We start from the raw sequence: 27446 nt of genomic DNA, 5'->3' as shown, positions 1-27446 counted from the left end.
CCAAATAAGTATATTATGAAAATATATTTCGTATTTAATTTAATGATACTTATTATATATTATAAATAGTAGTATATGGATGTATTTGATCAAACTTTTTAAAAAATTTGGAGCACTGCGTTGTGCGGCGCGCCTAGGCACTTGGCGCTCTCTGCTCTCAAATATCGACAGTATTTCTTTCTAATTTTCCATCAAACAAAAAAGGATCATCTATTCTGATCGACTACGACTACCCACCTGGACATGGCCACCCACCCATCTCTGTTGTGTTCTGGTCTGGTCTGGTCTGGTCACTTCTTCTGAGGGTGGGTTCCCTCTCTTCCCTTCCCCATTCTCCAGCTCCGCCTCTTCGAGCTAGGGTTAGGGTTTGCTTCGCGTTCCCTGGGAAATTGATCGAATCGGACACCTCTAGCCGGTGTCCTCACCGATCCATCCGTTCATCCTTCGATTCGATCAAGTTTCCACCACCTCTCGACATCATCAATCTCGCGGTCTCGCCGCCCTTTTTTCGGAGGGAGAGAGAGGGGAAGTAATAAAAGGGACAAGCTAGCAAGGGGATTTACCCATTTCCTTGATCCCACACATCATCCTGCTACAAATCCTTTAAATTCGAACAAGCAGGAGGAAGAAGAGAGCAAGCCCATGGATCCCAGCCAGATGATGTTCCCCATCTGGGGGGCGCCGCCTCCCGCCGCCTTGCAGCCACCCTCCGAGGACCACGCCGCCGCCCCCAACGCGCAGCCGCAGCCCTTCCTCCCCCCTCCCAATCCCAACCGCGGCTGGAAGCGCAAGAATCCCGCCGCCGCCTACCAGCCACCGGCCCTCGGCGATCTACAGGTGCAGAACCGCGCCAAGGCTCGCCGCTGGTTCAAGAACAACGGCGGCGGCAACCCCAACCCCAACCAAACCCGCAAGTATTTCTTCCCCAAGAACAAAAACAACAAGGCCGCCGCGCCGCGCAACACCACCTCCTTCATCATCCGGGCCAAGCGCGCCGGCGGCATTGCCTCCCTCGTCTCCCCGTGCCCCGTCACGCCCGCCGTGCTCCCCACCCCGCGTCTCTCCCCCTCCCGCGAGGGCCTCGCTGACATGGCCCAGGCGCAGTGGGGCGTCGATGGGTACGGCTCCATGAAGGGCCTCATCCGCCTCCGTAGCTCCCCCCAGCCAGCCAACCCCAATGCTGCCGCATCTGATGACGATGACGAGGGGAACTCCAGTGGAAGCGATGTCGAGGAGCACGTCGAGGTGGAGCGACGCCTTGACCATGACCTCAGCCGCTTTGAGATGGTGTACCCTGGTAGAGGGGAGGATGCTGGGGGCTACGTGTTGGAGGACGAGGACGAGTATGACCAGGATGCGCATGTGGCTCGCCTTGAGGAGGAGAACCTGACGCTAAAGGAGAGGCTCTTCTTGATGGAGCAAGAGGTTGGTGACATGAGGCGCCGCCTGGAGGCCCTTGAGGCACGATTCTCGCTAGGTGGTGGTGTCGGAGGTGGTGAGAATGAAGTGGAGGAAGCTCCTCCTCAGAATGATGCAGAGAGGATCCATATCGGCTCAGAGAATAGCAGCGAGGATGATGTAGAGAGGGTTCGTGTGGGATCCGAGAAGGGCAGAGCACAAGCTCAGGGTGCCATGGGTTTGGAGAAGTCTGGCGGGGACGATACCGAGGAGCAGGGTGCTGCACATTCAGAGATGACTGGTGGAAATGGTTCAGGTGAGCAGGATGGTGTTGGTGTTTTGGAGAAGACTGACGTGCACAATGCAGAGAAGCAGCAGGGTGCTGCGGGTTCAGAGAAGACTGGTGGTGCAGATGAGCAGGATGTTGTTGTTGGTGTTTTGGGGAAGACTGGCGCGCACAATGCAGAGAAGCAGCAGGGTGTTGTGGGTACTGAGAAGACAGGTGAGCACAGCATAGAGATGGTTGATTCAGCGTTAGAGGAGAAGATGGATGAGGACAATGGCGAGGATGAGGTTAGGCTCGCGCAGCTTTGCAGTGAAGATTGATGAGAGATGGACAAGAGAAGTAGCTCAGTACTTGTTATTGGTGCTGTACATACTTGTCAATGAAGGATGAAGGGATGCGAGCGACATGGAATGGACTTGCTTTTGGAGACTGACATGTTGCGTATATGTTTTCTGTCTTTCACTTTGTTTTTCTTGTTACTACAACTTGTTATGATGATCTCAAAGTGGCAGACATGGAGGAAATAACTGAGATGATGAATTTGTTGTCATAATCATTGTCCCGGATGGGTGGTTTTCTGATGTTGCGCTGTTTATGTGTTGCTTATATATTTCTTTTTTTTAATAGAAGTTGCTTATATATTTCTGTCTATAGAGTTGTGGTGTGTATACCTGAATCTGAATGTATCGTCCGTTTATGTCATTTGCTTGGAATTGTAAAATGCGGCAGCATCTTATATATCTTATATATTACTCATCACGTAATAATGTGAATGTGAGACCATCCCCCTTCTTGTTGCTGAACATGGCGTGATCCTGCCTGTATTTTTTTTTTCTTTTCGGTTGTTGAAAGGAGCCTGTAAAATGAATTCAGGCGGCGGCTGAGAGACATGCTGGTCAGTAGATGCCTGATAACTTTGTCAAGCAAGGCCAGGGAGAGGAGACCCAACCGGAGCCAAAGAAGAGAGCTATAGATTTAGGATCCAACGGCCACAATCCGTCCTTCCCTCGTCCTCACCTTTGTCCGTTGACCACTACCCGCGATCCCAGTAGCAGCGGCACCAGATCTCGGCGGCGGCGGCGGCGACGGCGGCCATGGACACCCCCACGGCGAAGGCGTCGTGGAACGCCAACTACGGCGTCGTCGGCAGCGGGGACCGTCGCCTCGCCTTCTCCCGCCAGCTCTCCTCCAACGCCATCACGCCGCGCCTTGCCCGCTCCGACTCCTCCATCTCCATGCCCATCCCCCTTCCCCTTCCCTCGGTCTACGAGGGGCCCAAGCCCAGCAGGAAGCTCCTCCGCCTCGCCACGGCCAGCCGCCCCATGCGCCGCCTCGCCCTCCTCCTCGCCCTCAACGTCGCCTACTCTGCCACCGAGTTCGCCATCGGCCTCTTCACCGGACGCGTAGGTATTACATTACATCAACAAGAGCTCCATGACTCAGATTACGACATAGTTAATGGATCCTAGGGCTTCGTCGATCGATTCATTGCAAGCACTTCTGTGTCAACAGCATGCTGCTACTGCATCCTATAAACTATTATTGCATCCTACATCTACTACTCGGTATATCTGCTTCATTTATGCTGCTGGATGGAAGAGGAACTCGAGCAGTGATCACTGGTGCCCTTGTTTTGCAGGCTTAGTCTCAGATGCTTTCCATCTCACCTTTGGATGTGGCTTGTTAACTTTCTCATTGTTCGCTATGGCTGCATCTCGAACCAAGCCTGATAACCTCTACACTTATGGGTCAGTCTCCTCATTCCCTGTCGCTTTTCAGGCTCTAGTTCTGTTCATCCGTGCACTGATTCACACTCACTTATTGTTGCCTGCTTTCTTTCAGGTACAAGAGATTGGAGGTTCTGGCTGCCTTTACAAATGCCGTAAGCTTCCAAAACCTTCCATCTTATGAATACGTGTGCATACGGTTGTATGGAATGCTCTCATATTATTAATAATATCATCAAGTCCAACTTTCAAGTTTATGTTAAACATTTGTTCGATGATAGAGCTGAAATTCATCCATGGTTTACATCTTCACTTGATTATCATGTGTACTGTCCCTACAACTTGCCGAAAACAAAAATTTAACACTCTGTTCATGTGCTTACATATGGTATAGCGGTTTTGAGTATTACACTTGATTTTAACCCTTTGTGACATTTTGTTTTGTGCTAACATTTTGACCATCACCATATGGTTCTTTGTGTAGACAGCTGTTTCTATTGTTCCTGTCTTTCTCCTTGGCTGTTGAAGCATTGCATGCTTTTATGCAAGATGAATCGGAGCACAAGTAAGTGCCATTTATGTTAAGTGTCTTCAGATGGGATGATAGCTGTTTTTGCTATTAGTAGTCTTCCTCCACTGCCTTTCTGTGGGTTCATGCTGACACCTGCTTATCTTCTAAAAAAACTATCTTGCAGGCATTATCTCATTGTTTCTGCTGTCACCAATCTTTTGGTTAATTTACTTGGTGTTTGGTTCTTTCGGAGCTACGCTCGTGTTAACATAGGTATGGAAGCAACTTATATCCTGTTACTTCTAGTGCAAATGGCGATTTTGTACTTGTTTCCATGTCAGATAAGAGTTGAAACTTAAACATAATTATGATTGCCAGTTTACAGGAATGCAGAGGATATGAACTACCACTCGGTCTGTTTGCATGTGTTGGCAGATTCGATACGGAGGTACATGCATTCTCAGCCATTTTTGTGCTTTTCCCTTGTACACTTCAAACTTTGGTGCCTTGCCGGTCGCCACACCATTGGTTTTAATTGGCGCTTGTTAATTCTTTCACAGTGCAGGATTGATACTAGCTTCTTGGTTTCTTTCATTGGGGTAAGCCTACCTTTGATGGTTTTCCACTTTTCCTATGCTTCCCATTTATCATGGTGACTTGTGGCCATCTGTTTAGTCCTTTTGTGCTCCTATCCGTAGGGTTGAGAATGCTGAAGTTCTGTGCCTGGGAATTGTCTCGGTGGCAGTTTTTATGCTGGTTTTGCCGTTATTTAAAGCCACCGGTAATATCCTACTGCAAATTGCTCCTAGCAATGTGCCACCTTCAGCATTTACAAAGTGCTCCAGACAGGTAAACAATGCCTCAAGTAGACGTAGTTGTTCATTTGGTTGAAAAAGAAAATGCACTTAAGACACATGAGTAAGTGATAGATATTCTCCAGATTGCGGCTTGTGAAGATGTCTCCGAAGTATGGCAAGGTCGATTCTGGGAGCTTGTTCCTGGTCAGGCAGTTGGATCTGTCTCCATCAGGGTAAATAAAACCCTTGACACAGTTGCTGCAAAGCCCATTATTTGCACTGAAGCAATTCCTGATGCTGGCTGTTTTGCATTGCATTATATAGGTGAAGAGCGGCGCAGACGACCGGGCAGTCCTTGAATACACGCATGGTCTGTATCAGGATTTGGGCATACAGGATCTGACGGTCCATACTGATGAGTCGTAGTAGTTTGTTTCTGAGTCCCCCACGCGCCATATATATCAACATTATTGGGAAAAAGCTAGAGCGGTAGAGCCAGTGTGACACTGCTCACTGCATTCGACAGGTTAGATCAGCGCTGTGCTGACATTTTGTGGCATGATATATACCCAAATCAATGGAATGGTTGTTTTATACACACAAGACGCAGGAATGAACAAAATGAATGTGCATACGCCATGGACATAGATACATATACATACACACACAATTATATATACTCACAGCAGCTAGAAAAAAAAAAACTTGATTCATGTTCTGCCTTTGGCCTGGTGGAAGGCGCTGGAGAAGTTGGGGATCCTGTCCAGGTGGCGGAGCGCACGCTCCGCCGTCTGCCGGGTGCGGACGTCGCCATTGCGGTAGGCCTCCACCAGCGCGGACGCCACGGTCTGGTCAGCCGCCACCTCCAGCGCGATGTCCTCGACGCGCAGGATGCGCTCCACGGCCCACACCGCCCGCCGCTGCAGCGCCTCCGTCCGGTTCTCCACCAGCACCTCCACCACGGGGCGCAGGCCCTCCGCCTCCCCGACCACCAGCACCCCCTCCGTCGCGTTGGCCACGCCGTCCCCCACCAGCGTGGACAGCGCCGCCAGCGCCGCCTCCACCACGCGGGCATCCGCGTGCTCCAGGCACGCCACCAGCCGCTCCACCGCCTTGCACCCGCCCTCCGCGAGGCAGAACGTCTCCCGCAGCGAGCAGAAGCCGCCGTGGACGCGGCACGTCCCCATGGCCCCGGGCGGCTGCGGCTGCTTCCCCTGCCCTGGGCCCCCGAAGCACCCGCACATGAGACTCCGAGGCGGCGGCGGCTCCGGCACGTCCGTCAGCCTCGCCGACTGCAGCGACAGGTTCTCCAGCGCCATGGCCGAGTAGAGCAGCACGGCGTCCTGCCCGCTGCTCATCTGCTGCAGCAGCTCCACGAACAGCGGCGCCAGGCCCACCTCCCGCGCCAGCTCCACGTACACCTCCGCCTCCTCTTCCTGCAGCGCGCACGTCACCCTGTACAGCACCTTCACCGCCCCCTCCGTGAAGGGTGCCACGAGCCGGTTGCCGCGGATCGTGCCCCGCCGGAGCTCCACCAGCTTCGTAGCCAGCGCCCGGAACGCGCCCAGCTCCTGCAGCTGCCGCGTCAGGTTCCAGTCCCTCTCGGGGAGGTCGCCCAGCAGAGCCACGGCCGCTGCCTGCTCCTCCGTCACGCCGCTCCGGTGGTCTTCGGTGACGGTGACCACCCCCAGCAGGCTGCCCAGGTGGCCGGTGCTTGCCCCCGAGGCCGAGGGCGTCCGCGAGCTCCGCGCCCATGTACGGCGACACGTTGCGCAGCAGCTTGAGGGACTCCACGCGGATCTCCCGGTGCGCGGCCTCCACGAGCTGGATCAGGCTGATGGTGGCCCCGGAGCTCCGGATGGCGGAGACCACGTCGGCCACCGTCGACGGGGAGCCGGTGAGCCCCACGAGGACGTTGAGGAGCTTGCACTCGATGGCCGGCCCGGTGTTGCTGATGAGGTGGAGCAGGCTGTGCACCATCTCCTCCGACAGCAGCGTCTCCTCGCTGTCGTCCAGCGGGATGGACCGGAAGCTGGCGCCAGACGCCACCAGGTTGGCCAGGATCGCGGCCGACACCTCCTTGAGCCTCATGGGCAGGTGGCCGGCGCCCAAGGAGAAGAGGTCCTTCACCAGCGGCGGCAGGATGCCCGCCTGGAGCAGGATCTTGGCGCTGGACTCGTTTGACGATATCTCCCTCAGGGCTTTGAGCGTGGCCTCTCTCGCTGGAAGGCTGCCCGTCTTCATGATGCTCACGAGCAGAGCCCCAACCTGCTCTGCCACCACAACCTTCACGTCGTTCGCCAACGCAAGCTCACCAAGGTATTCAGCCATGGCGACCTGAACTTCAGGTGTGCCTGCGGCAGTTTATATATTCAGCCTTGTGATCCGTTATGCAAATTGCAAAGTTGTATTGGAGAAAGAAGAAGCAGATTGATTGGCAACAAGGGAAGTGCACTGCAACTGCATGTATAACATACCTTCAATAAGTTTTGTAAGCAGAGGCTGAAGCCTGCCGTTCTCAGCCATTTGCTTGACGTTTGTTTCATACTTCTCCAGATTCTTGAGCGTGTTCTCGGCTTTCTCCACAGCCACACCATTCTCTGATTTGCTGCTTGCCATCCCAACCAGTAGGAGTATGGCCCCGTAGATTGCGCCGATCCTTTCGCATATAGGATCGAGCTTGGAGAGCTCGTACAATAGAGACACTGCAAGCTCCCTCTCTTGGAAATTCTCATTGGACAGGAACTTGATGATGGTGCGTATGGTGTCACCTTTCCCCAGCTCTTCCTATACATACATGCATGCATACAAGGGAGGGAAATGAAGCATTATGCTTGTTGGATGCAGCATCAGGATTCAGGAGTATGAGCCATTCATGCTGATTCAAATGGGTACAAGGGAATTCTGTTTTAAAGCAAACAACACCAATTAAGCAACGGAGACGACGGACCTTATTTTCATCGTTGTCCTCGACGATGAGACGAAGGACTTCAAGGGCCTTGAGGCGAACCCTTCTGCTGCTGCTCTTGAGCAGGTCAGTGATGGTGGGTATGACGCCTTGCCTGCGCACGAGGGTCTTCTTGGCGGCGCTCCTGTGGCACATGTGGGAGACGTAGAGGAGCGCGCGCAGGGTGTCGGCGTCGTCTTGAGCAGACACAGAGACAGACGCAGGCACAGCCTGGGCGAGGGAAGCGAAGGCCTTGTCGAGCTCCTTGTCCTCGTTCCTGGCCCTCCACTCGTCGATGACGTTGCGCAGGGCGATGCTGGGGCTGATGTCGGTGCTGCGCAGCTCCGCCTGCGTGAGCGGGCACGTCGGCTTCCTCCCGCTGTCCCTGCACTCCCTGAACCACTTGAGGATGGCCTCCCGCTCGAAGGTCTGCCCCGTCTCGATGGTCACGGGGTCGTGCATCACCTGCCTGGTGAGAGGGCACATGAAGGCCTCGAACGCCGGCTCCTGGTACCCCTCGTTGGATTGCTCCTCCAGCTCGCTGTCGCCGCCACCAAAATCATGTGCCACCGCCATCTATCTTCTTTGACTTCGATTCAGTTCAATTCAATTCCGACGATCTATGTCTGCCTGCCTGTCTGTCAAAACAACAAGCATCCTATGAGCCGATGGATATGGATGATTTCGTCGTCTTCTTTTTTTCTGACCGGACCCCTCTTTCGGTTGAGGACACAAATACAAATTACAAACTACGTACAACGTAATAAGAAGAAATCCTAGCTTAACGGTGAGGTGAGCACCAACTAATTTATGCTAGCGGATGATGAGGGCCTAGCACAGCACTAGTAGCAGCTAGCCTTTGAGAGAAATTAGTTAATTGAAAGGGATCAGGGATGGGACTGCCCGTCCATGTCCATTGTTGAGCTTGAGCACGGCAATCAATCAGCTTCTGCATAAATAACAAAGGAAACGAACCTCACCCACCCACCAACCAACTGTACTGTACATACCAATCAATCAGCGGGCAGCGGCGGCGAGGACGGAGAGGGGGACGGCGTGCCGGCGAACAGGTCCGCGCCTGGGCTGGTGGCGACCTGGGAGGGGAAACGAGACGAGCTCGGCTCCCGGTCCCGGCGTGCGGCGTTGAATGGAACTATGCAAGGGGAAGGAGAAGAGGAGAGGAGCCGCCGACGCCGAGCTGGCCCGGTCGACTTCTCTTCTCTTCTCCGCCCGACTACACAGGCTGCCATGCGGGCCCCCCACCCAGTCTGTGTTTGAATTTTGATAGGCAGACTGTTCGGCAGGCCTTAACCGGCTGGCTGTGCTGGCTGTGCTCGGGCTTATCCCAGCCGAACGGCTGGCCGATAAGCTATGCCTAGGCGCGTGCGTGCCCTTGTCTCCTTCCTCTTTTCTCCTTCGCGTGGTTAGGGTTCCGCCGCAGCCTCGCTGTTCGTCCCCGTCTCTGCGCGTGAGTCTCGGTAGTCGTGAGCGGCTCTGTACGCCGTGTCGTCGAGTCTCGCCGTCGACAGCCTCGGAGAACTTGAGCTACGCCTCCCTCCCAAACCCGCCTCCATCGACGCCGACGGCCTCCAGCAAGGTACCCCCGATCCCACGCCGTCGCGGTCTGACCCGGCCGGATCTGAGCCCCGCGGCCTTGTCTTGTAGGTTTCCCCGTGCCCCACCCCCTCGGAGACCTTGAGCTGCGCCTCCCTCCCCGAACCCGCCTCCATCGACGCCGACTGCCTCCAGCAAGGTACCCCGCGGATCCCACACCGCCGCAGTCTCACCCTGCCGGATCTGAACCCCACGGCCTTGTCTTGTAGGTTTCCCCGCGCCCCACCCCCCTTGGAGACCTTGAGCTGCGCCTCCCTCCCCGAACCCGCCTCCATCGACGCCGACTGCTCAACGCTGCCCACACTAGCAGCGTCGTCGACTTCGTCGTGCTCTCCACCTGCAGCCAGGCAGTACAACCTCCGTTCAAAACGCCGCAAGCGTTTTGGAAAGGCAAGTTCCCTTTTTCTTCGCCCAAACCCTACTTTCCGTAATGCTAGGAACATCTTTTTTCCTTTTCCATACCATCCATGACAATAATACATTGGAATGTCGCACATTGCATCAGATGAACCGTGACCGTGCTAGTTGGGATGAAAGAACCTGCTCATTGTTTCTTGAGCTAATCACTCAACAGGAAAACCTATGTCACTGGGGCAACAATTCCCCAACCCCTCTTGGGTGGACAAATGTCTACCGTGCCTTTAACGAGGCCACAAGGCTCGGGTACAACAAGAAACAGCTCTAGAACAAGTACAACGAGCTGAAAAGGGCGTATTTCAATTGGCGCGACGGATAGAGCCATACTGGGCTTGGCCGTGACCCGTAGACTGGAGAAGTGACAGCTGATCCCTGGTTGGTACACCACAGGCAATGGGTACTAACTACACCCTTTTCGTTGACTCTTTTTTAGCATTTAGGTTCGCACTAACTGACTACTAACATGGCCATCCCTGGATCACGTGCAGGAAAGTAGCCAAACCGCTCGTGAGAGGTTCAGACGTCCACCATGCTGTGAGCAACTTACCTTGATTTTGGGACGTACCCCACATGATAGGGGCGAGTTGGTATCTAGTAGGGGGACATCAACCTGACCATACACCTAGTAGTGCCAGCCCTCAAACTCCTCAAGCCTTGTCCGACGAGCCCCTACAACCACGTAGTGTTGGTCAGCCCTCTAAGAGAGTCACTAGGGATCATTCCGTTAACTAGTCCTCGTAGTAAGAAGAGTAGTAGGACTCCAACCCTTGATGACTGCCTTGATGACCTAAGCGACATTATCAGGGATGCTAGGGGGAATAAGGCCCGTCAAGCCACTGATGCCGAGGAGATTGCCCAAGTCAATTAGATTCTAAAGCAAGATGGTTACACTGAGAGTGATGTAGTCTTTGCCCAAGCCCTTAATCTTTGTAGTAGCAGGATCCGTCGTCGGGCTTTTCTTGATTTGGAAACAAAAGAGGGTCGACTGAACTGGGTGAATGTCTCATGGGACTTCATTTCGTCCAAGTCAAAGTGATCAGCATCATACTTCCTCCTGCGGCTTCTTTAGTTAGTTTAGTTTTCCAGCGTGAGCATGTTGAGTGGTTTATGTACCTTGTCAGCGTTATGTTCTTTGCCTTCGTTGTAATAAAGACCGTTGTCGAGAACTATGTTCACTTAGATGGGTGGTGTACTATGAACATTCTAGTTGAAGCACCATCTGCATTCTATTTGATGTCAATTTCTAATTTGAGCATGTATAGTAAACTTTGGCAGCAGGATATGGTTGGTCCCAGATATTTCGTTAATTGACTGCAGAAATTTTGTTAGTTGACTGGTTGTGTCCTCCACATGTATTAGGTAATTGAAAGTGATTCTTTTTTGTTATTTCTAGTACGATAACATGCCAATATATGCTGTCACATCTTTTTGGTTTGTGCACTTTTCAATATTGTAGAATAAGTAGCAACGAGGAGTCAGTCCAATAGCGACACTTCCAGTGACGGATCGGGCATGGTGAACTTGGCGAAGGCAGCTATGGTGCTAAGAAGTTTGAAAGGCATTCTGGCGCAGCAACGTCCAGCGGTAAATCCTCCTTGTCCCATACCCTAAGCTCACCGGTTCTCAATGGATGCAACTTACTCTTGATGACCCCACAAAATGCATAGATAATTTGCGTATGTCCCGTGATGCCTTCATGCATTTGCATAACATGTTGCTTTCGTTTGAGCTGCCATCTACAGACAAGTGTAGTTCCGTTGAAGCTTTAGGAATATATGTCTGGACTTGTGCCCACCAGTCTGCTAGTAGAGAATGCAAAGATAGATTGGAAAGGTCCTTAGATACGGTTAGTAGGAAGGTTACTGCACTAACAGAGGTTATGTACAGGTGGGCACAGACTATACTAGTTCCAGTAGATAGGAACTACCCGACGAGTCAGCTAGAAACTTGCTGAATATGCACCATGGTTTGATGGGTGCATAGGTGCTATAGATGGTACACACATAAAGGTTGAGGTTAATCAGGAAGCCAAAGCTGACTTCTTTAATAGGAAAGAAGAAACTTTAATTAATGTTTGCGCCATTGTGGATATGGATGGCCGCTTCACCTATGTGGGTGCCGGGAAGGCGGGAGCATGTCATGACATGGTAGTCCTAAGAGACTGTCAGGCCGATGAATGGTTCTCGCATCCACCCGCAGGTTCGTGATGACTTGCAAATATCTTTCATGCAGTATATGTGTAGGTAGTTGGCAGGTCATTGTTGGCACTAATTGTGAAATTATTTCAATTATTGTAGGACGCTACTACCTGGCAGACACGGGATACACGGAGACTCAAGGATACATGACTCCTTTCCAGAATACAAGGTACCATATAAACGACTTTAGGGGCATAGAATTGGAGACAGTTAGAATGCGAAGAGAAATTTAACTACATTCACGCGAGGCTACGCAATGTAATTGAAAAAAAAGGTTTGGGGGGCTCAAAGAATGATGGCATATTCTTGAACGAGTTCCTTTCTTTCTGAGGAAAAAGCAAGCAATGATTATCATATCATGCTTTGCAATGGATAATTATTTGTGGTTGCGTAAGTATGGACATAATGCACCATCGTATGATCTATCAGAGTGGGTGATACTAAATAGTAGAACCTAAACAACTACAGTAAGGGAGTTTATATCAGCTATAGTGTGGAGTGGTATATGATTGAGGGAAGGTGATGTAATGAACCTACTTTAGTACTTGAATTTAAGTTAGGTATTTAATGAATGCATCTTGTGTGGGCCAAGATTTGTTAACCCTAGTGGATGTTGTAATCTTTTGTTGTATGGAATTAAACAAATGGAGTGTCATTTGTTGGGTATTTGTAATGGACTGTCATTTGGTAGCTACAAAATAGAAGCAGATCCTAGTTGAGTAAATGCATGTATCATCTGTACAAGTAAGTTACTGAATAGGCCAAGATTATTTCATCCTTTTTCTAGTTCCTTAATTTAATCTTCTGTTATTTTATTAAGTTTATAATGCAATCAATTATCCAATACAGTTCAGATTAGTAATTTACATTGTAAGTGATAATAAAAGACTTTGTTGTTTGCTCATATGTGTTGTTCTTGATTTTGCAGCCACAAACTGTAGTCACTAGTAAAGGACATTGCTGCTGAATATATCACTAACCTGGTACGTTTATTTTATGAAGTTATGTGTGAGGGTGGGATGAAAATGACCCAACACCCAGATCATTCATTCATGTAGCCTGTAGCTGTACATATATGTTTGCAATTTCTATGCAGGATAATAGTAAGTTGTCAGCATTCAGTGACTTGGAGGCGAGAGTGATCAATGGAGTTCAGAACAGGGAGTACAGGAACAACTGGGCCAGTGGATATCATTAGGTAGAGTTGCGCTTTGTATCTTTGTTTGCACCTAAGGTTTTCACTGGATGGACCAATGTTGCAGGCTTTGAGGACTTGATTGGTTTGTCAGTAGGCTAATTGTTCCTTTTCTCGTTTTAGAAATAAATGCTCAAATGCCTTTTCATATTCTGATAGGGTGAACAAGTTGATGATGATATCATGGACATGGTTGACAGAGAAGCAGATGGAAGTGATAGACTTGAGGGTTTTGGTCCTTTGTCACTCTATTGCAGGTGGAACTGGTTTTAGATTGGCTATCTGGATCTCATATTTTGATTTCCTTTCTTTTCATTTTTCTATTCTACTCTCATTTCTCTGTTGATGACTTTATATTGTACTTGGAGTATTTTGTGGTGTCTACCATCTGACTCACTGTACTTTGGAAACAGGTGAGGTTGTTGTCAAACCTTAAAATTCACCTTTAACCCAGATCATTCATTCATGTAGCCTGTAGCAGTACATACATGTTTGCAATTTCAGTAGCCCTCTTGAATGATGTTTGTTTTGCTTTAATTATGGCAAGTTGCGACATGCTTTTTGCATAAAGCGAGGCATATTGTATCTGTTTAGATGCATCATACTGGGACAAGCATATCATGTTGTGCTTCTATTTTGGCAACTGGTGTTTGTAGATTGTCCTTTAATTTGAGCACATTCATTTGTACATCCATCTCCTTATATTTTATTTGAGCTGTGAAATTCTATTTCTGGTGGCAGCAGTCCATTATTCTTGTTTGAGGCATGCACATTATACTTTTATTTCTTTGTTATATTTGAACTGTGAAGAACACTTAGTCAGACATAATTATTGGCCTACTGTTACTTCCTTTGTACAGGTTGTTGATATCTCATTGCTTAGAAGATGTATAGTAGGGGTCAAGAACTGGATGACACAACTTGGGTGCCTTCTTTTGATTTTTGATTGTTTTGTATGTAGCTGTTGCCCTGAATCAAAGAAAAATCTTCGATCCCTGCTAATTATACTGTTATTGACTTTTGTCTTTGATTGAACCATTGCTCATGATTCTTTGTTCATTTGTTAGGAGTTCTTAGAAGGCAGGAAGATGTTCTCAGTTGAGGCTAAAGAACAAGCTGGATTTCAATGCAAGGAGGACCGAAATACCATGAGAAATGTTTAATACAAGTGTAGTTCATCAGTTGATTCGAGCGTCTTTATAAGTATCTTACTAGTGCCGGTGCACGTTGGAACTAATTTTATAGTTTAAAATTCATGACCATGGCTACATACCTTTTTTGTTAAATTTTGGTAGTGTTGTTGGACTTAGAGAACTGAGATTGGTTGAGGGGAAGAGTTTAAATTTCAAATGGCTATTCAGCCAATTTGAATTGACTGGGGGCTGGTTGGCTGCTGGAAGCAGCTGCTTGGCTGGCTGGTCCAACACCAGCCCCAGCCAGCCAATTCAAGCCTGTCGAACAGGCTGAGGGTCAGCTTCACTTTGGCTTGGTTTGGCGGGGTCGTCAAGTCAACTAACCCAACCAGTCAAGTCAACTAACCCAACCAAACCCACGGAGGCCACCTGGCAGGCCCCCTTCCTTCACCTTTGCCCATTTTGCTTTCGGCCTCCCGATAGAAAATATAAAAATTCAAAAACCACAACAACCATATACTCTCTCTCTCTCTATGGGTAATTCAAGGTGTTCTGGACAACACGGTCTCCAAAGCATAACTTTAGCTTTTTATTTTTTTTATAAAAATACTTATTAAAAATGATATATGTATATTTTTATGAAAGTACTTTTCAATACAAATCTAGTTAAATGGTTTTCACATTTACAAAATTAACAACTTAAAAGTTATTCATGATTTATATTCTAAATGTTTGATCCAAGCCTTGTCCAAAACTGACTTGAATTACCAGTATGGAAGGAGTATATATAAACGGATGAATTTTTAATTGCAGTCGGGAGCACATTTTTTTTGGAACGTACAATTATAAGTGAAGGCATATGATTTTGGTACCATAAGCTTGCAAGCGAAACTTACGGGTTCAAGTGTGTGTGTATGGATCTATCCCATACATAGTAAGAGCATCTTCCTGCAGTTCTCCAATAATCTTTCCCTAATTACATGTATTGGGGTAGCCCAATATCATCTTTTGTCAATATTAGGGGAGTTGTTGCAGCAGTACCCCAATATATCTCCTCCACTACCCATATGGAAGGTGGGTCCCACAAGAGTGTAAGAGAAAATATGGCTCAAAAGTGGTAGTTGGGATGGTCCACATGGTATTGGGGGAGTTATATCTCCCCTTTCTTTGAGGGAAGATGAGAGAAATATTGGCGACCACCAAAAAAGGGGAGAGATATTGGGGAACTGCTGAGAAAAAGGCATAATTATCCCCAATATGACAGTTTTATGGGGATAAGGGGATGTATTGGGGATGCTCTAAGTGAAGAAAACAGAATGGTATGCTTATTGCTTACATATACACTAGTGTCAATCATTTCTCTCTCTTTCAGCTGTTCATATCGATGTTGAAAATAACTAACGTTTTGCAGCAGTGGTGGATCCATAAACTGAGGCACCAGGGGGACTGATAGTTAGCGTGTGTTTGGTTCTAGGACATGTGGGATGGGTCAGACCGGACCCTAGTTTTTTGGGTTGGGTTGGACCCATCTCAGTGTTTGGTTGATAGGGATAGGCGAAAGCTCTAGTTTGGTTTTGGTGAATTGATGAAACCCTAAGTGCTAACCTAGTTACATCTAAGTGATCATGAGATAGGTAGCATTATTTCAAGTGGTGAAGCAATGGTGAAGATCATGATGATGGTGATGCCATGGTGATGATCAAGTGCTTGAACTTGAAAAAGAAGAAAGAGAAAAACAAAAAGCTCAAGTCAAAGGTGAAATTAATAGGAGCTTTTCGGTTTAGTGATTGAGACACTTAGCGAGTGTGATCACATTTAGGATCGATAGTCGTACTATTAAGAGGGGTGAAACTCGTATCAAAATGCGGTTTTCAAAGTTCCACTAGATGCTCTAACTCATTGCATATGCATTTAGGATCTAGTGGAGTGCTAACACCCTTGAAAACATTTGTGAAAATATGCTAACACATGTGCACAAGGTGATACACTTGGTGGTTGGCACATTTCAAGCAAGGGTAAAGAAGATAGAGTTGAAAAGGAGTTAGTCGCGCTGGTCGTAGAGTGACCGGCTATGTCCGAAATTAGGACCGGACGTGTCTGGTATTTTATCCAGTCTTGGGAAAGTCAGACAGAAGTGATCGGACGCGTCCTGATATTTGGACTCGAGGTGAGCGACTAAGTGAAAGTGACCTGACTCTGGACGCATCCGATATTTGGACCTAAGGTGAGCGACTAAGTGAAAGTGACCTGACTCTGGCTTAGTGGAGTGACCTGGACGCTGACTGAGTTACTATTTAGTGTCAAGTCAAAGTGATATAGCCCGAAGTAGGATTGCAGAGAGCTGACTGGACGCGTCCGGTCGCCGCACCAGACGCGTCCAGTGTGAACCAGCAAGTCTTGGGTTTTCAGCGCAATAATTCATCAGACGCTGGGAGCGTTCGGTCGGTCCAGAGCAGCTCTAGGAGCTCTCTAGACTCGACCCGACGCTGTGTCTTTGGGGTCCGATCATTTTCTAACAGCGCGTCCAATCATGAAGTATTACTGTGCATAGAGATAGCCATTGGGCACCAATGGCTAAACAATTTGAAAGGGACACATGGCAGTCAGGCTACGACTGGACGCGTCTGGTCACCACACTGAACGCGTCCAGTGCACACGACCTGTGCGTTCGGTCGTCCCGTAGTCAGCCCAATAATTGAGCCAACGGCTCTATTGTTTGGGGGTGTCTGTGGGGGTATGACCCCGGATACCCACGGTAGGCCACATGGGCTACGCCTCTAGGGGCAGTCTAGCCCACGAGAAGGAGCCTTGCGGGGCACGATTCTGCTCGGCACCTCCCGCAAGGCATGGGAAGGATATTCGGAAGATGTCACGTAGTCTGATAGGATATGCACGATCCCGTGTTTTTTGTAATCTGTTATTACTTTCCGGTTATCTCTCAGATCTAACCGTCTTGTAACCTTGCCCCTAGACTATATAAGGCGGGTAGGGACCCCCTATGAAATCATGACAAATCATATGATAGCTAATACAAATCAACAGACCATAGGAGTAAGGTATTATGTCATACTGATGGCCTGAACCTGTATAACTCGTGTGTCTCTGTTGCCTTCTTGTTCTTGATTACACGCTCCTCTGCCGATCAATCTACCATCGTGGGATACCCCTCGGTGGACTGCCGATGATATTCTGTCGATAGTTGGCGTGCTAGGTAGGGGTGTGCGTGCTGTTTCCTTGTCGACCAAGATGGCTTTTTCTACAGGCTCTTTGTTCCTCCCGTAGACTAGCCAGATCTTCACAGTTGGATCCATCACATGGGTCATCAACGCCGATGGAGTTGGAGAGCTTCTCGAGCCAGTGCAGATCCGTTCTGCGCCGACCACCCTCGCACCTATGACTGTAGATCCAATCTCAGAGCCACTTCCGAGGCCGACTTCATCAGCCACTCGCCGCTCGCTTCCTCGCTATCGGAGGAGGCACGTCAACAATGACGATCTGATCGAGTCTATTGATCGGGTCGGCCTGAAACTCGCCGATTGCCTCTCCATTGCCGAGTCGGCTCTAGACACCCTTGTTCAGCACTGACCACCTTCCGATCTTGATCTGTTAGTGTTTAGTGCTCGGGAAACCTTAGGGCTCACCGCCCTGCCCTTCGGGCTCGCCAACACCGCCGCTACGTATCAGGACGCCCTGAGGGGCAAATTCACCAACCAGCTCGCCGACTAGCTTCCACCAACCGTCAACATGCTGCACGCCAGCTGGGGTCTCGGAGCATCCCTCCAAACTATCCTTGAGGAAAATCCAGACTCTGAGTCTCAAGGCTCCACCGAGCCCCTCTCCGAGACCTTCACCAAGCAACCTCCTCTCCTGCCTTTCTGGGGTGGCGCAATCTTCAACGTCAGTATCGACAGCCCCCTCGAAATGGCGAAACAGATGAGGAACACGCCGCTCGTGAAAATAGGAATGCCAACCATGCGCAACAACGTGATAACGAACACGCCATTGCGATGGCCGAGGCCGCTCGTGATAACCAGTTCGATTCATAAGGAAGGCCCCTCCATCGCAACCTCAACGAAGAATTCCCCCGCATTGACGGCCACGACGTTTTCAAGACTCCGAGTGCCAATCTGGCTGTGGCCGCCAATGAACTTGCTCACCTACCATAGACGCCCGAACTCGCCAAGGTCGCCGCTATGCTTAAAGCAGCACACTGTCAAGTTAATGAGATCCAAGAAGTTTAGAGACCTTCATGCTCCATGAGCGTGATCTGCCGATCAGCCGGTCCTAGATCTAATCGCCGCCCCAGTCAAAGCCACTTCACCGACCAGTCACTACCTCCCTAGGGGGGAGTTGGAGGCCACAACGCCAAGCATCATCGCCAGCACGACCAAGAGGTCGAACAGGACGCCCGAGTGCACCTCAATAACCTTCGGGATGCACGATGGCCTATCGATCAATGACATTTCAGGTGCCATGAATATGAAGTATGACGTCGCCAGGAGTACAAGGTAGAGTACGGCAACCCAAACTCAGCTTTGGAGCCAATCGTCATTGGCAATACTGCCGATGTCAGCTTCGACAGCCTGGAAGGGCCCCCAGCTTTCACCAGGGTGCTCTAAATGCTCTAGTGGCCCTGTGGATTCAAAATCACTGGGGTCAAGCCCTATGAAGGGAGGATGAATCCAACTCAGTGGCTGCAGGCTTACGCCACCGCCGTCCGCGCCGCTAGAGGAGACACCAACATCATGGCAAATTATCTCCCCGTCATGCTCACGCCAGCCGCCATGAGCTGGTTCACAAGCCTTGCCCTAGACTCCATCGGATCTTGGGAAGATCTGAAAAGAGTTTTCATCGACAACTACATGGCCACATGCAGGCGACCGGGTACCAAGCATGATCTCAACCGCATCACCCAAAAGCCGTCTGAACTACTCCATAGCTACATCAGACGCTTCTCTGAGATGAGGAATTCTATTCCCAACATCATGGAAGCCAAAGTCATTACCGCCTTCGTCCGAGGACTTCATCACCGAGAACTCCATTCTAAGTTCAATAGGAAGCCACCTACCAGAATCGGCGAGATGATCACAACTGCCAACCAGTACGCCGACGCTGAGGAAGCGAAGGTGCGTTTTAATGAAGATACGGGCACTAATCACCCGCCATGACGACCGCAACGATGACCGACAGCACAACGATTGCCGCCACGATGACCGCAATGACGACCGATAGCACAACGGTCGTCGCTACGATGACCGTAGTTTCCATCGGGACAGCGGACGAGATCGGCCAGATGGATACAAAGCTGGTCAGAATCGCCGCCGCTGACCAGATCACTTTGTTGCCAACGTCAATGAGCCGCGCACAAAGCATAACTACGATGAGCAGTATAAGAAGATCCTTGATGGATCGTGCCCCTGCATAAGAATGCCAAACACAAGATGAAGGATTGTCTTGGTTTGGCTAAGGAGTTCTAGGAGAAAAAGTACAACGACGACAATGGCGGGAACGGAGGACGTCGACCTCCTAGGGATAACAATAATGCCTTCCAGGACCACGATAAGGTGGTTGCCACCATCTTTGGGGGTTTCGCCTCCAACGAGAGCAGAAGGGAATGGAAGCTTGCCGCCCGACGAGTGCTCGTCGTCATTTTAGAAGAAACTACCACCAACCCTAGCTATCGCTCGTGGTCCAAAATCTCCATCACCTTCAATAGGGCCAACCAGTGGGTGGACATACCCTACACAGGGCATTTTCCCCTCATCCTTGACGCGACTGTCCAGAAGGTGCTCTTCAGAAAAGTCCTCATCGACGGTGGGAGCGCTTTGAATCTACTCTTCGCCGGGGCCCTAAGGGAGCTCGGCCTCGGTCCAACAGATGTCATGCCTTCAGACTCCTCCTTTTGGGGCGTGGTACCTGGTAGGGCATCCAGACCGCTTGGGGAGATTACCCTACTAGTATAGTTTGGCACGATAACCAACTACCGAGTGGAGCATATCAACTTCTACGTCGTAGACTTCGACACCACCTATCATGCCATACTGGGGTGACCGGCTCTGGCCAAGTTCATGGCCATTCCACACTACACGTATTTGGTGTTAAAGATGCCTTTGCCCGTAGGGGTCCTATCTTTGCGGGCCAACCTCTCCATCACCTACGCCTGCGAGACAGAAAGTCTCGCCCTCGCCGAAACCACCGACCTCTCCATCCAAATGGCTAGCGTGATCGCCGAAGCCAAGATGCTGTCTGCTGACGACATGGAGATCCCAGAACCTCCTTGTGCCTCCACCAAGTCCAAGGAAGTCAAGGAGATCAGCCTCGGCCTCGACGACCCTTCCAAGACGGTGAAAATTGGGGCTCACCTTGACCCCAAATAGGAAAGCACGCTCATCTCCTTCCTACATGCCAACGCCGATGTGTTTGCTTGGAAACCTATAAACTTGCCGGGGGTACCATGAGAGAAGATCGAGCACTCCTTAAATGTCTCACCGACCGCTAAACCGATCAAGCAAAAACTTCGCCGATTTGCGCTAGACAAAAAGGAGGCTATTAGGGTAGAAATAAAATGGCTCTTAGCTATTGGATTTATAAAAGAAGTGTATCATCCAGATTGGTTAGCTAATCCTATTCTTGTTAAGAAAAAGAATAAAGAATGGAGAATGTGTGTTGATTATACTGATCTTAATAAACACTGCCCTAAAGACCCCTTTGGCCTACCTCAGATAGACGAGGTTGTAGACTCCACCGCTGGCTATGAATTGCTCTCCTTTCTTGATTGTTACTCCGGCTACCATCAGATCTCCCTCAACAAGGAAGACCAGGTCAAAACATCTTTCATTACGCCTTTCGATGCATACTGCTACACTACTATGTCCTTCGGACTAAAGAACGCTAGAGCGACCTACCAAAGGGCTATCCAGACGTGCCTCGACCAACAGATCGGCCATAACATCGAGGCCTACATCGACGACGTGGTCGTCAAGACTAAAACCGCCGACAAACTCATCGCCGACCTTGAAGAAACTTTCACAAACTTGAGCAAATACCGATGGAAGCTGAACCCTTCAAAGTGCATCTTTGGAGTTCCATCCGGTATCCTGCTAGGCTACATCGTCAGCGCTTGGGGCATTGAACCGAACCTTGATAAGGTCTCTGCCATCACCAACATGAAATGGTCGACGTGTGTCAAGGATATACAGAAGCTTACAGGCTGCATGGCTGCGTTAAGCCGATTTATCTCACGCCTCGGTGAAAAAGGGCTACCCTTCTTCAAGCTCCTCAAGGCCTCTGAGCTTTTTTCTTGGTCGGAGGAGGCAGACACAGCTTTCGAGCAGCTCAAATTGTTTCTAACAAAACCTCTGATCATGACAGTGCCACGACCAGATGAAACTCTGCTGGTTTACATCGCCGCCACTTCTCGAGTTGTCAGTATGGCTATTGTCGTCGAACACGAGGAAACTGGACACGCCTACAAGGTACAACGTCTGGTCTATTTCATCAGCGAGGTACTTAATGAGCCCAAAACTCATTATCCTCAGGTGCAAAAGCTGTTATATGCAATTTTGATCACCTCACGCAAGCTCTGACATTACTTCGAATACTATAAGATCGCCATGGTCACTGTGTTCCCTCTGGGGGATATTCTCTGCAATAAAGAGGCCAATGGTCGTATCATCAAGTGGGCTGTTGAGCTCGGCACCTACTCCATTGACTTCAAAAGCAGACCGACCATAAAGTCACAGGCGCTTGCTGATTTCATCGCTGAGTGGACCGAAATCCAAGAACCCATCGCCGCCACTTGCCCCGAGCACTAGGTGATGTACTTCGATGGCGCCCTTAATATCAATGGTGCCAGTGCGAGCATTCTGTTCATCACACCAACAAAGGATAAACTCTGATATGTTCTTCACATACATTTCCCGGTCTCCAACAATGCTGCGGAATACGAAGCATGTCTCCACGGCCTCCATATAGCCATTGAGCTTAGCGTCAAACGCCTCATGGTATATAGAGATTCCATGCTGGTTATCAATCAGCACAATAAAGATTGGTCCTGTTCCAGTGAGAAGATGGACGCATACTGCGCCGAAATCAGGAAGCTTGAAGGGAAATTCTATGGCATCGAGTACCACCATGTGGTACGGGATCAAAACCAAATAGCCGACCAGCTATCAAAGATAGGATCGTCTCGCACCGCGTCTCCACCAGGGGTTTTCGTTCAGGACCTCTTGACACCATCCATTAAAGAAGATAAGGAAGTTGTAGAAGTACCCCCTGCCGAGCAGTTGGTGCTCATGATACCTTCACAGGTCACCGATTGGAGGGAACAGTTCATCAAATACCTCTCCAATGGCGAAGTACCCGCCGACAAAATCGAAACCGAACGACTAATTCACCGAAGTAAGCACTACGTGTTGGTAGACGGTAGCCTGATGAGGAAAAGTGCCAAGGAAGGGATACTGTAGAAGTGCATCATCCAAGACGATGGTGTGAAGCTACTCTCCAAAATTCACTCTGGCTCCTATGGCAATCATGCGGCTTCGAGAACACTAGTCGGCAAAGCTTTCCGAGCAGGTTTTTACTGGCCCACGACCATCTCCAATGTGGAAAATCTCGTTCGACGATGTGAGGGTTGTCAGTTTTTTGCCAAGCAAATACATGTACCGGCACAGGAACTACAGACCATCCTAGCTTCCTGGCCATTCTCATGTTGGGGACTGGATATGATCGGACCTTTCAAACTAGCACCAGGAGGTTTTAGGTATGTGTACATCGCCATTGATAAGTTCTCCAAGTGGATTGAGTACAAACCACTCATCGCAGCTACTGCTAAGAAAGCAGTCGAGCTCTTTGAAGACATCGTACATAGATTTGGTCTCCCGAACAGCATTATCACTAACCTCGGGACAACTTTTACCGGCCATCATTTTTGGGGCTTTTGCGAAGAACGGTGCATCTCTATTAAATACGTTTCCGTTGCTCATCCTAGAGCTAACGGCCAGGTCGAACGAGCCAATGGTATGATCCTTGACGCCCTCAAAAAAAGGCTCTATCAAAAAGAAGAAAAGCATCCAGGCAGATGGCTCAAAGAACTACCAGTTGTGGTCTAGGGACTGCGCACTCAAGCTAGTCACAGTACTGGCGTATCTCCATATTTTATGGTCTATGGCTCAGAGGCCATACTTCCAGCGGATATTGCATTCCGAGCACCTAGAGTAGAAAACTATGATGAAGACCAAGCCGCAGCTGTTCGGACAGAAGACATTGATCGGGCCGAGGAAGAATGTCTGATTACTTGTGTTCGCACATCCAAGTACCTCAAAGGTCTGCGGAGGTATTACAACCGTAACGTCAAAGGTCATTCGTTCGTGATCGGCGACCTCGTCTTACATCAGAAATAAAAAAACTGAAGGGCTTCACAAGCTGTCTTCACCATGGGAGGGCCCTTACGTCATAAAAGGTGTTACTTGACTAGGGTCTTATCGCTTATGTGACTTAGATGGACTCATGTTCCCAACTCCTGGCACATAGAGCACCTTATACGTTTCTACCCCTAAAATAACATAGATATGTATTCTTTTCTTTAATATTAATAAAGTTATGGTCTCCATAATTTTTCTCCATTTTTTCCTTCATCATAAGCTTCACTTACCGTTAGCGGGCTATACGCCACTCCGTGACGGCCTCCAATACGCTCGCCAAGTATGCCCAAATCGCCGAGCACGATCTCTTCAAATCGCCGAGCACGATTTCTCCAAATCGCCGAGCACAATTTCTCTAATTCTTCGAACACGTTAACTCCAAAAATCGCCGAACATGATTTCTCCAATTCGCCGAGTACGATTTCTCCATAAATCGCCTACTATGTTTTCTCCGGATCACACAGGTTTTTCTACAAAAAACGACGACGATTTTTTGCTCCAAATTTCAAAACATAGCTCGCCAATCTTCGAGCAGCACATGTTTTTTCCTTCTGTTTTCTATGGAGAAGACCCAGTCTCCGACTACATCCTACGCGCGCTTAGGGGCTCCGCGCTCTACGTTACGGTTGGTCGGTTGCGATTCCTTTGTCATGCCTGTTCATCCTACACGTGTCAGGGCCTCTGCGCTCGATGTTATGGACTACAGGCTAGTCAAGGCCTAGATTTCAGGCTTGAACTAACTGCTCGGATGCCACTTGAACTATTTTTCTCGCCAAGTTACTCAAGTTGGCTGCTGAATAGCATGTTTTTTTGCAATGAGAACTCCGGAGGACACCATGGGTCCAACATCCCACCAAACGTGCTATGAGCTCCGTGCTCTGCATGTTGGACGGTAGGCTACGGTCTTGTGATAACGCTTGTTTTTTCCAACATACGCATGAGCTCCGCGTTACGCGTTATGGATTATGACCTAGCTAAGGCGTCAAGTTTAGTGAAAACTAACTGATCAAACACTACTTATGCATAACTGCATCGGGAAGTAAATACAACGATTCTTCATCGCCAGGTTAATTAAAGTGTTATAGACGACAATATTCGGGCAGCTTCTTAAGCTTCACCGGTAGTTTCTGTTTCACCAAACAGGTCTATATCGCCGACAAGAATTTTTGCTACATCCTCAACGTTATCCTCTAGCTGCTGGGTTTGCGCGTCGCTAAGCCCATCGGCAAACCCACCACCTATCAACTAGATGTCGATGGACGGATAATGGGACCGAACCACTGCAAGGGCATGAGTAGCGGCGGTCAAAATGGTGTCGCGATTGAAGTTTTTGAAGTTCTCCCACGCTGCCTTGCATCTCTGAATGATGGTATCTGGCCCTTGCTGCCTGCTGTCAGGACGGGGCACCAGTTCAACGTCGACGTAGTCGAGCACTGGTTTTATTGTGGCGATTATAGTGTTGAAGTTGTCTTTCTGGACTTTGGCTTCCTGCACCAGCACATCGAACTGCGCCTTGGTTTTATGTCGATAATCTACAAGAATTACAATGGTTCGTCACGACAACAAAGTATTACGACATTACTTCCGATCATGGGTACCTACCTTTCAATTCTTTGGCTAGTTTCACCGAGGCCTCAGCCTCCGTCGCCTTCTTCCAGCGCCCCGTGCTCTGCCTCCTCGACAGGAACTTCGACCTCTCCGTGGGGATACAGCACGATTGGAGCTACTGCCCCTTGGTCCATGACGTCCTCGGCCTCAAGCTCAAGATGCCCGCAGACAAGTCTGGCCCGGCCAAGACCTACGATCTCGATGACTCCGATGCCTTCTGGGTGGCGAACAGCTGGTCACCGTTCCCCAGGGTGGCCGAGGAGATCGAGTCACAGCTCGCCAAGTACAAGCAGGATGTCGACGAGGTGAACCAGCGCACCGGTGGCAGCAAGGATGGGATCGAGTTCGATGGCACGGATCTCATTGGCAACACCAAGCACCTCATGAATGCCGTGAACTCGCTCCCAGAGCTCACAGAACGCAAGAAGATGATTGACAAGCACACGAATATCGCAACAGCGTTGCTAGGGCACATCAAGGAGAGATCGCTGGATGGATACTGCGACTGCGAGAACGACATGCTCACCAAGGGCACCGTGGACAGGAGCGCGCTGCTGGGCCTCCTCGAGGGAAGGGCACGAAGGAGGACAAGCTCCGTCTGGCTGTGACCTACCTCCTCTCTTTTGAGTCGCCTGTCGTGTCCGAGCTGGAGCAGGTCGAGGCGACATGTCCGCGTTTCAGTATGTCAAGAGGGTAAAGTCACTGAACACGCAGTTTAGTGCCTCCTCAAACACAGCAACCAGGAGCAACATTGTTGATTGGGCAGAGAAGCTGTATGGGCAGTCCATTAGCGCGGTGACGGCAGGGGTAAAGAATCTTCTGTCCACTGGGAGGCAGCTTGCATTGACAAGGACAGTTGAAGCTCTCATGGAAGGGAAGCCGAATCCGGAGGTGGACAGCTATCTGCTGTTTGATCCACGGTCCCCTAGATCGGGAAGTGGTGGGCAGTTCAAAGGGCCATTCAGAGAAGCAATTGTCTTCATGATTGGTGGTGGGAATTGCATTGAGTACAGGAGCTTGATGGAGCTGGCAGAATGCTCGCAGCCTTCAAAGCATGTCATATACGGTGCAACCGAGATTGTCAATGGGGTGGAGTTTATCGAGCAACTCTCAGAATTGGGGCAGAAAGCAGGGCTGGGTGGTGGTGTCAACAACCCTCCACTGCTACAGTAACGAGCTCTTTCCTTGCATCCCAGGCCTTTTTTATGTTAAAACCTTAGACTGAAATTCAACGGTAGTGAAATTTGCCAAACTGAGACCGCCTTGGATAAGTTATCAATATATAGCTTTTCTTTCATATATCCTTTGAACCTTGTCAGATGATCATCAGTTTCCTTCTCTGGTTTTTCTTTACTCAGAATATGTTAGTAGTGTAATCTGGTTTGCAATCTTTTGCACTGGTTACAGTTAGTGCACAGCTAGTAAGTGAACTCAGGTTCAGAGGAGCTTGTAAATCCAGTTAAAATGAATCCATGCTCTGCAGGGTAGATTTATTTGATGAACCTGTTTGACAGAGTGCAAAGAGTTTTGTGGCGTGATTTTCCTTATGGTTTGTTCATCTGGTAGTTGTATTGCAGTCTTGGATGACGACTGCCCAAGACCCAACTCTTGGTTTCTTGTCACTGAAAATTTGTTTTTCATTTTATTTCTGTTCATCTGGTAGTTGTATTGTAGTCTTGGATGAGGACTGCCCAAAACCCAACTCTTGGTTTCTTGTCACTGAAAATTTGATTTTCATTTTATTTCACCAGCTGCTGGATTCTGATGTCCACTTAGCACATGTACCGTTCATTAGGTCCTTCCGGCAGCTGGACAGGGATCCAAACGCGACCACTGTTAAAACTACTTGCAGTTGCAGTGAGTTGAGGCAAGCGCGAGCAAAGGATCTACAAGTTTTGCCTGGTGATGATAATTGACCCCATTCGCTTCGCTGAAAAAACTAGCCAAAACACTGTTCCGGCTGATTTGTTGTGAGAGAAAAAATCTGTTTTGGCTGAAAAAGACAGATTATAAGATAAGCGAACAGGGCCGTGGATATGAGTCACCGCAAGCAGTATGTAATGTACCCAGCCGAACCAATCCAAACAGCTCCAGATGAACAAATCCAAACAGTCCCTAGCAGGGGTTGAATTGCATGGTTCCAACACAACATCGATACTGCATAGAGGAAACCCAAACAACTACCTCACATTC

At 49.3% G+C, this 27446-nt stretch overlaps 3 protein-coding genes and 1 pseudogene across 3 annotated transcripts; 3 read left to right on the top strand and 1 right to left on the bottom strand.

The window, feature by feature from the left end:
• The first annotated feature begins 290 nt into the window (after window positions 1–290).
• Window positions 291–2237, top strand: LOC136468099 (uncharacterized). Its single transcript, XM_066466970.1, has one exon. The coding sequence runs from the start codon at window positions 643–645 to the stop codon at window positions 2002–2004; it is 1362 nt and encodes a 453-aa protein (XP_066323067.1). The 5' UTR covers window positions 291–642; the 3' UTR covers window positions 2005–2237.
• Window positions 2238–2392: 155 nt separating this feature from the next.
• On the top strand, window positions 2393–5353 carry LOC136468100 (metal tolerance protein C2). The gene is made up of 10 exons (XM_066466971.1): window positions 2393–3091; window positions 3324–3432; window positions 3527–3566; window positions 3900–3976; window positions 4107–4195; window positions 4301–4370; window positions 4483–4521; window positions 4621–4771; window positions 4863–4952; window positions 5044–5353. The coding sequence occupies exons 1-10, from the start codon at window positions 2779–2781 to the stop codon at window positions 5143–5145; spliced, it is 1080 nt and encodes a 359-aa protein (XP_066323068.1). The 5' UTR covers window positions 2393–2778; the 3' UTR covers window positions 5146–5353.
• Window positions 5354–5416: 63 nt separating this feature from the next.
• On the bottom strand, window positions 5417–8921 carry LOC136468098 (U-box domain-containing protein 24-like). The gene is given in 5 exon segments (XM_066466969.1): window positions 5417–6434; window positions 6436–7073; window positions 7197–7506; window positions 7670–8304; window positions 8677–8921. Coding segments are annotated over 4 exon segments (2526 nt in total). The 5' UTR covers window positions 8243–8304; window positions 8677–8921; the 3' UTR covers window positions 5417–5429.
• A 15990-nt stretch (window positions 8922–24911) lies between these two features.
• LOC136466347 (SEC1 family transport protein SLY1-like) lies at window positions 24912–27230 on the top strand (annotated as a pseudogene).
• The last annotated feature ends 216 nt before the right edge of the window (window positions 27231–27446 follow it).

The sequence above is a fragment of the Miscanthus floridulus genome, chromosome 7, assembly GCF_019320115.1.
Source record: "Miscanthus floridulus cultivar M001 chromosome 7, ASM1932011v1, whole genome shotgun sequence".
NCBI classification, from domain to species: domain Eukaryota; kingdom Viridiplantae; phylum Streptophyta; class Magnoliopsida; order Poales; family Poaceae; genus Miscanthus; species Miscanthus floridulus.
Note: the sequence above shows the minus strand (reverse complement) of the source record. Positions and strands in the feature narration are given on the sequence as shown.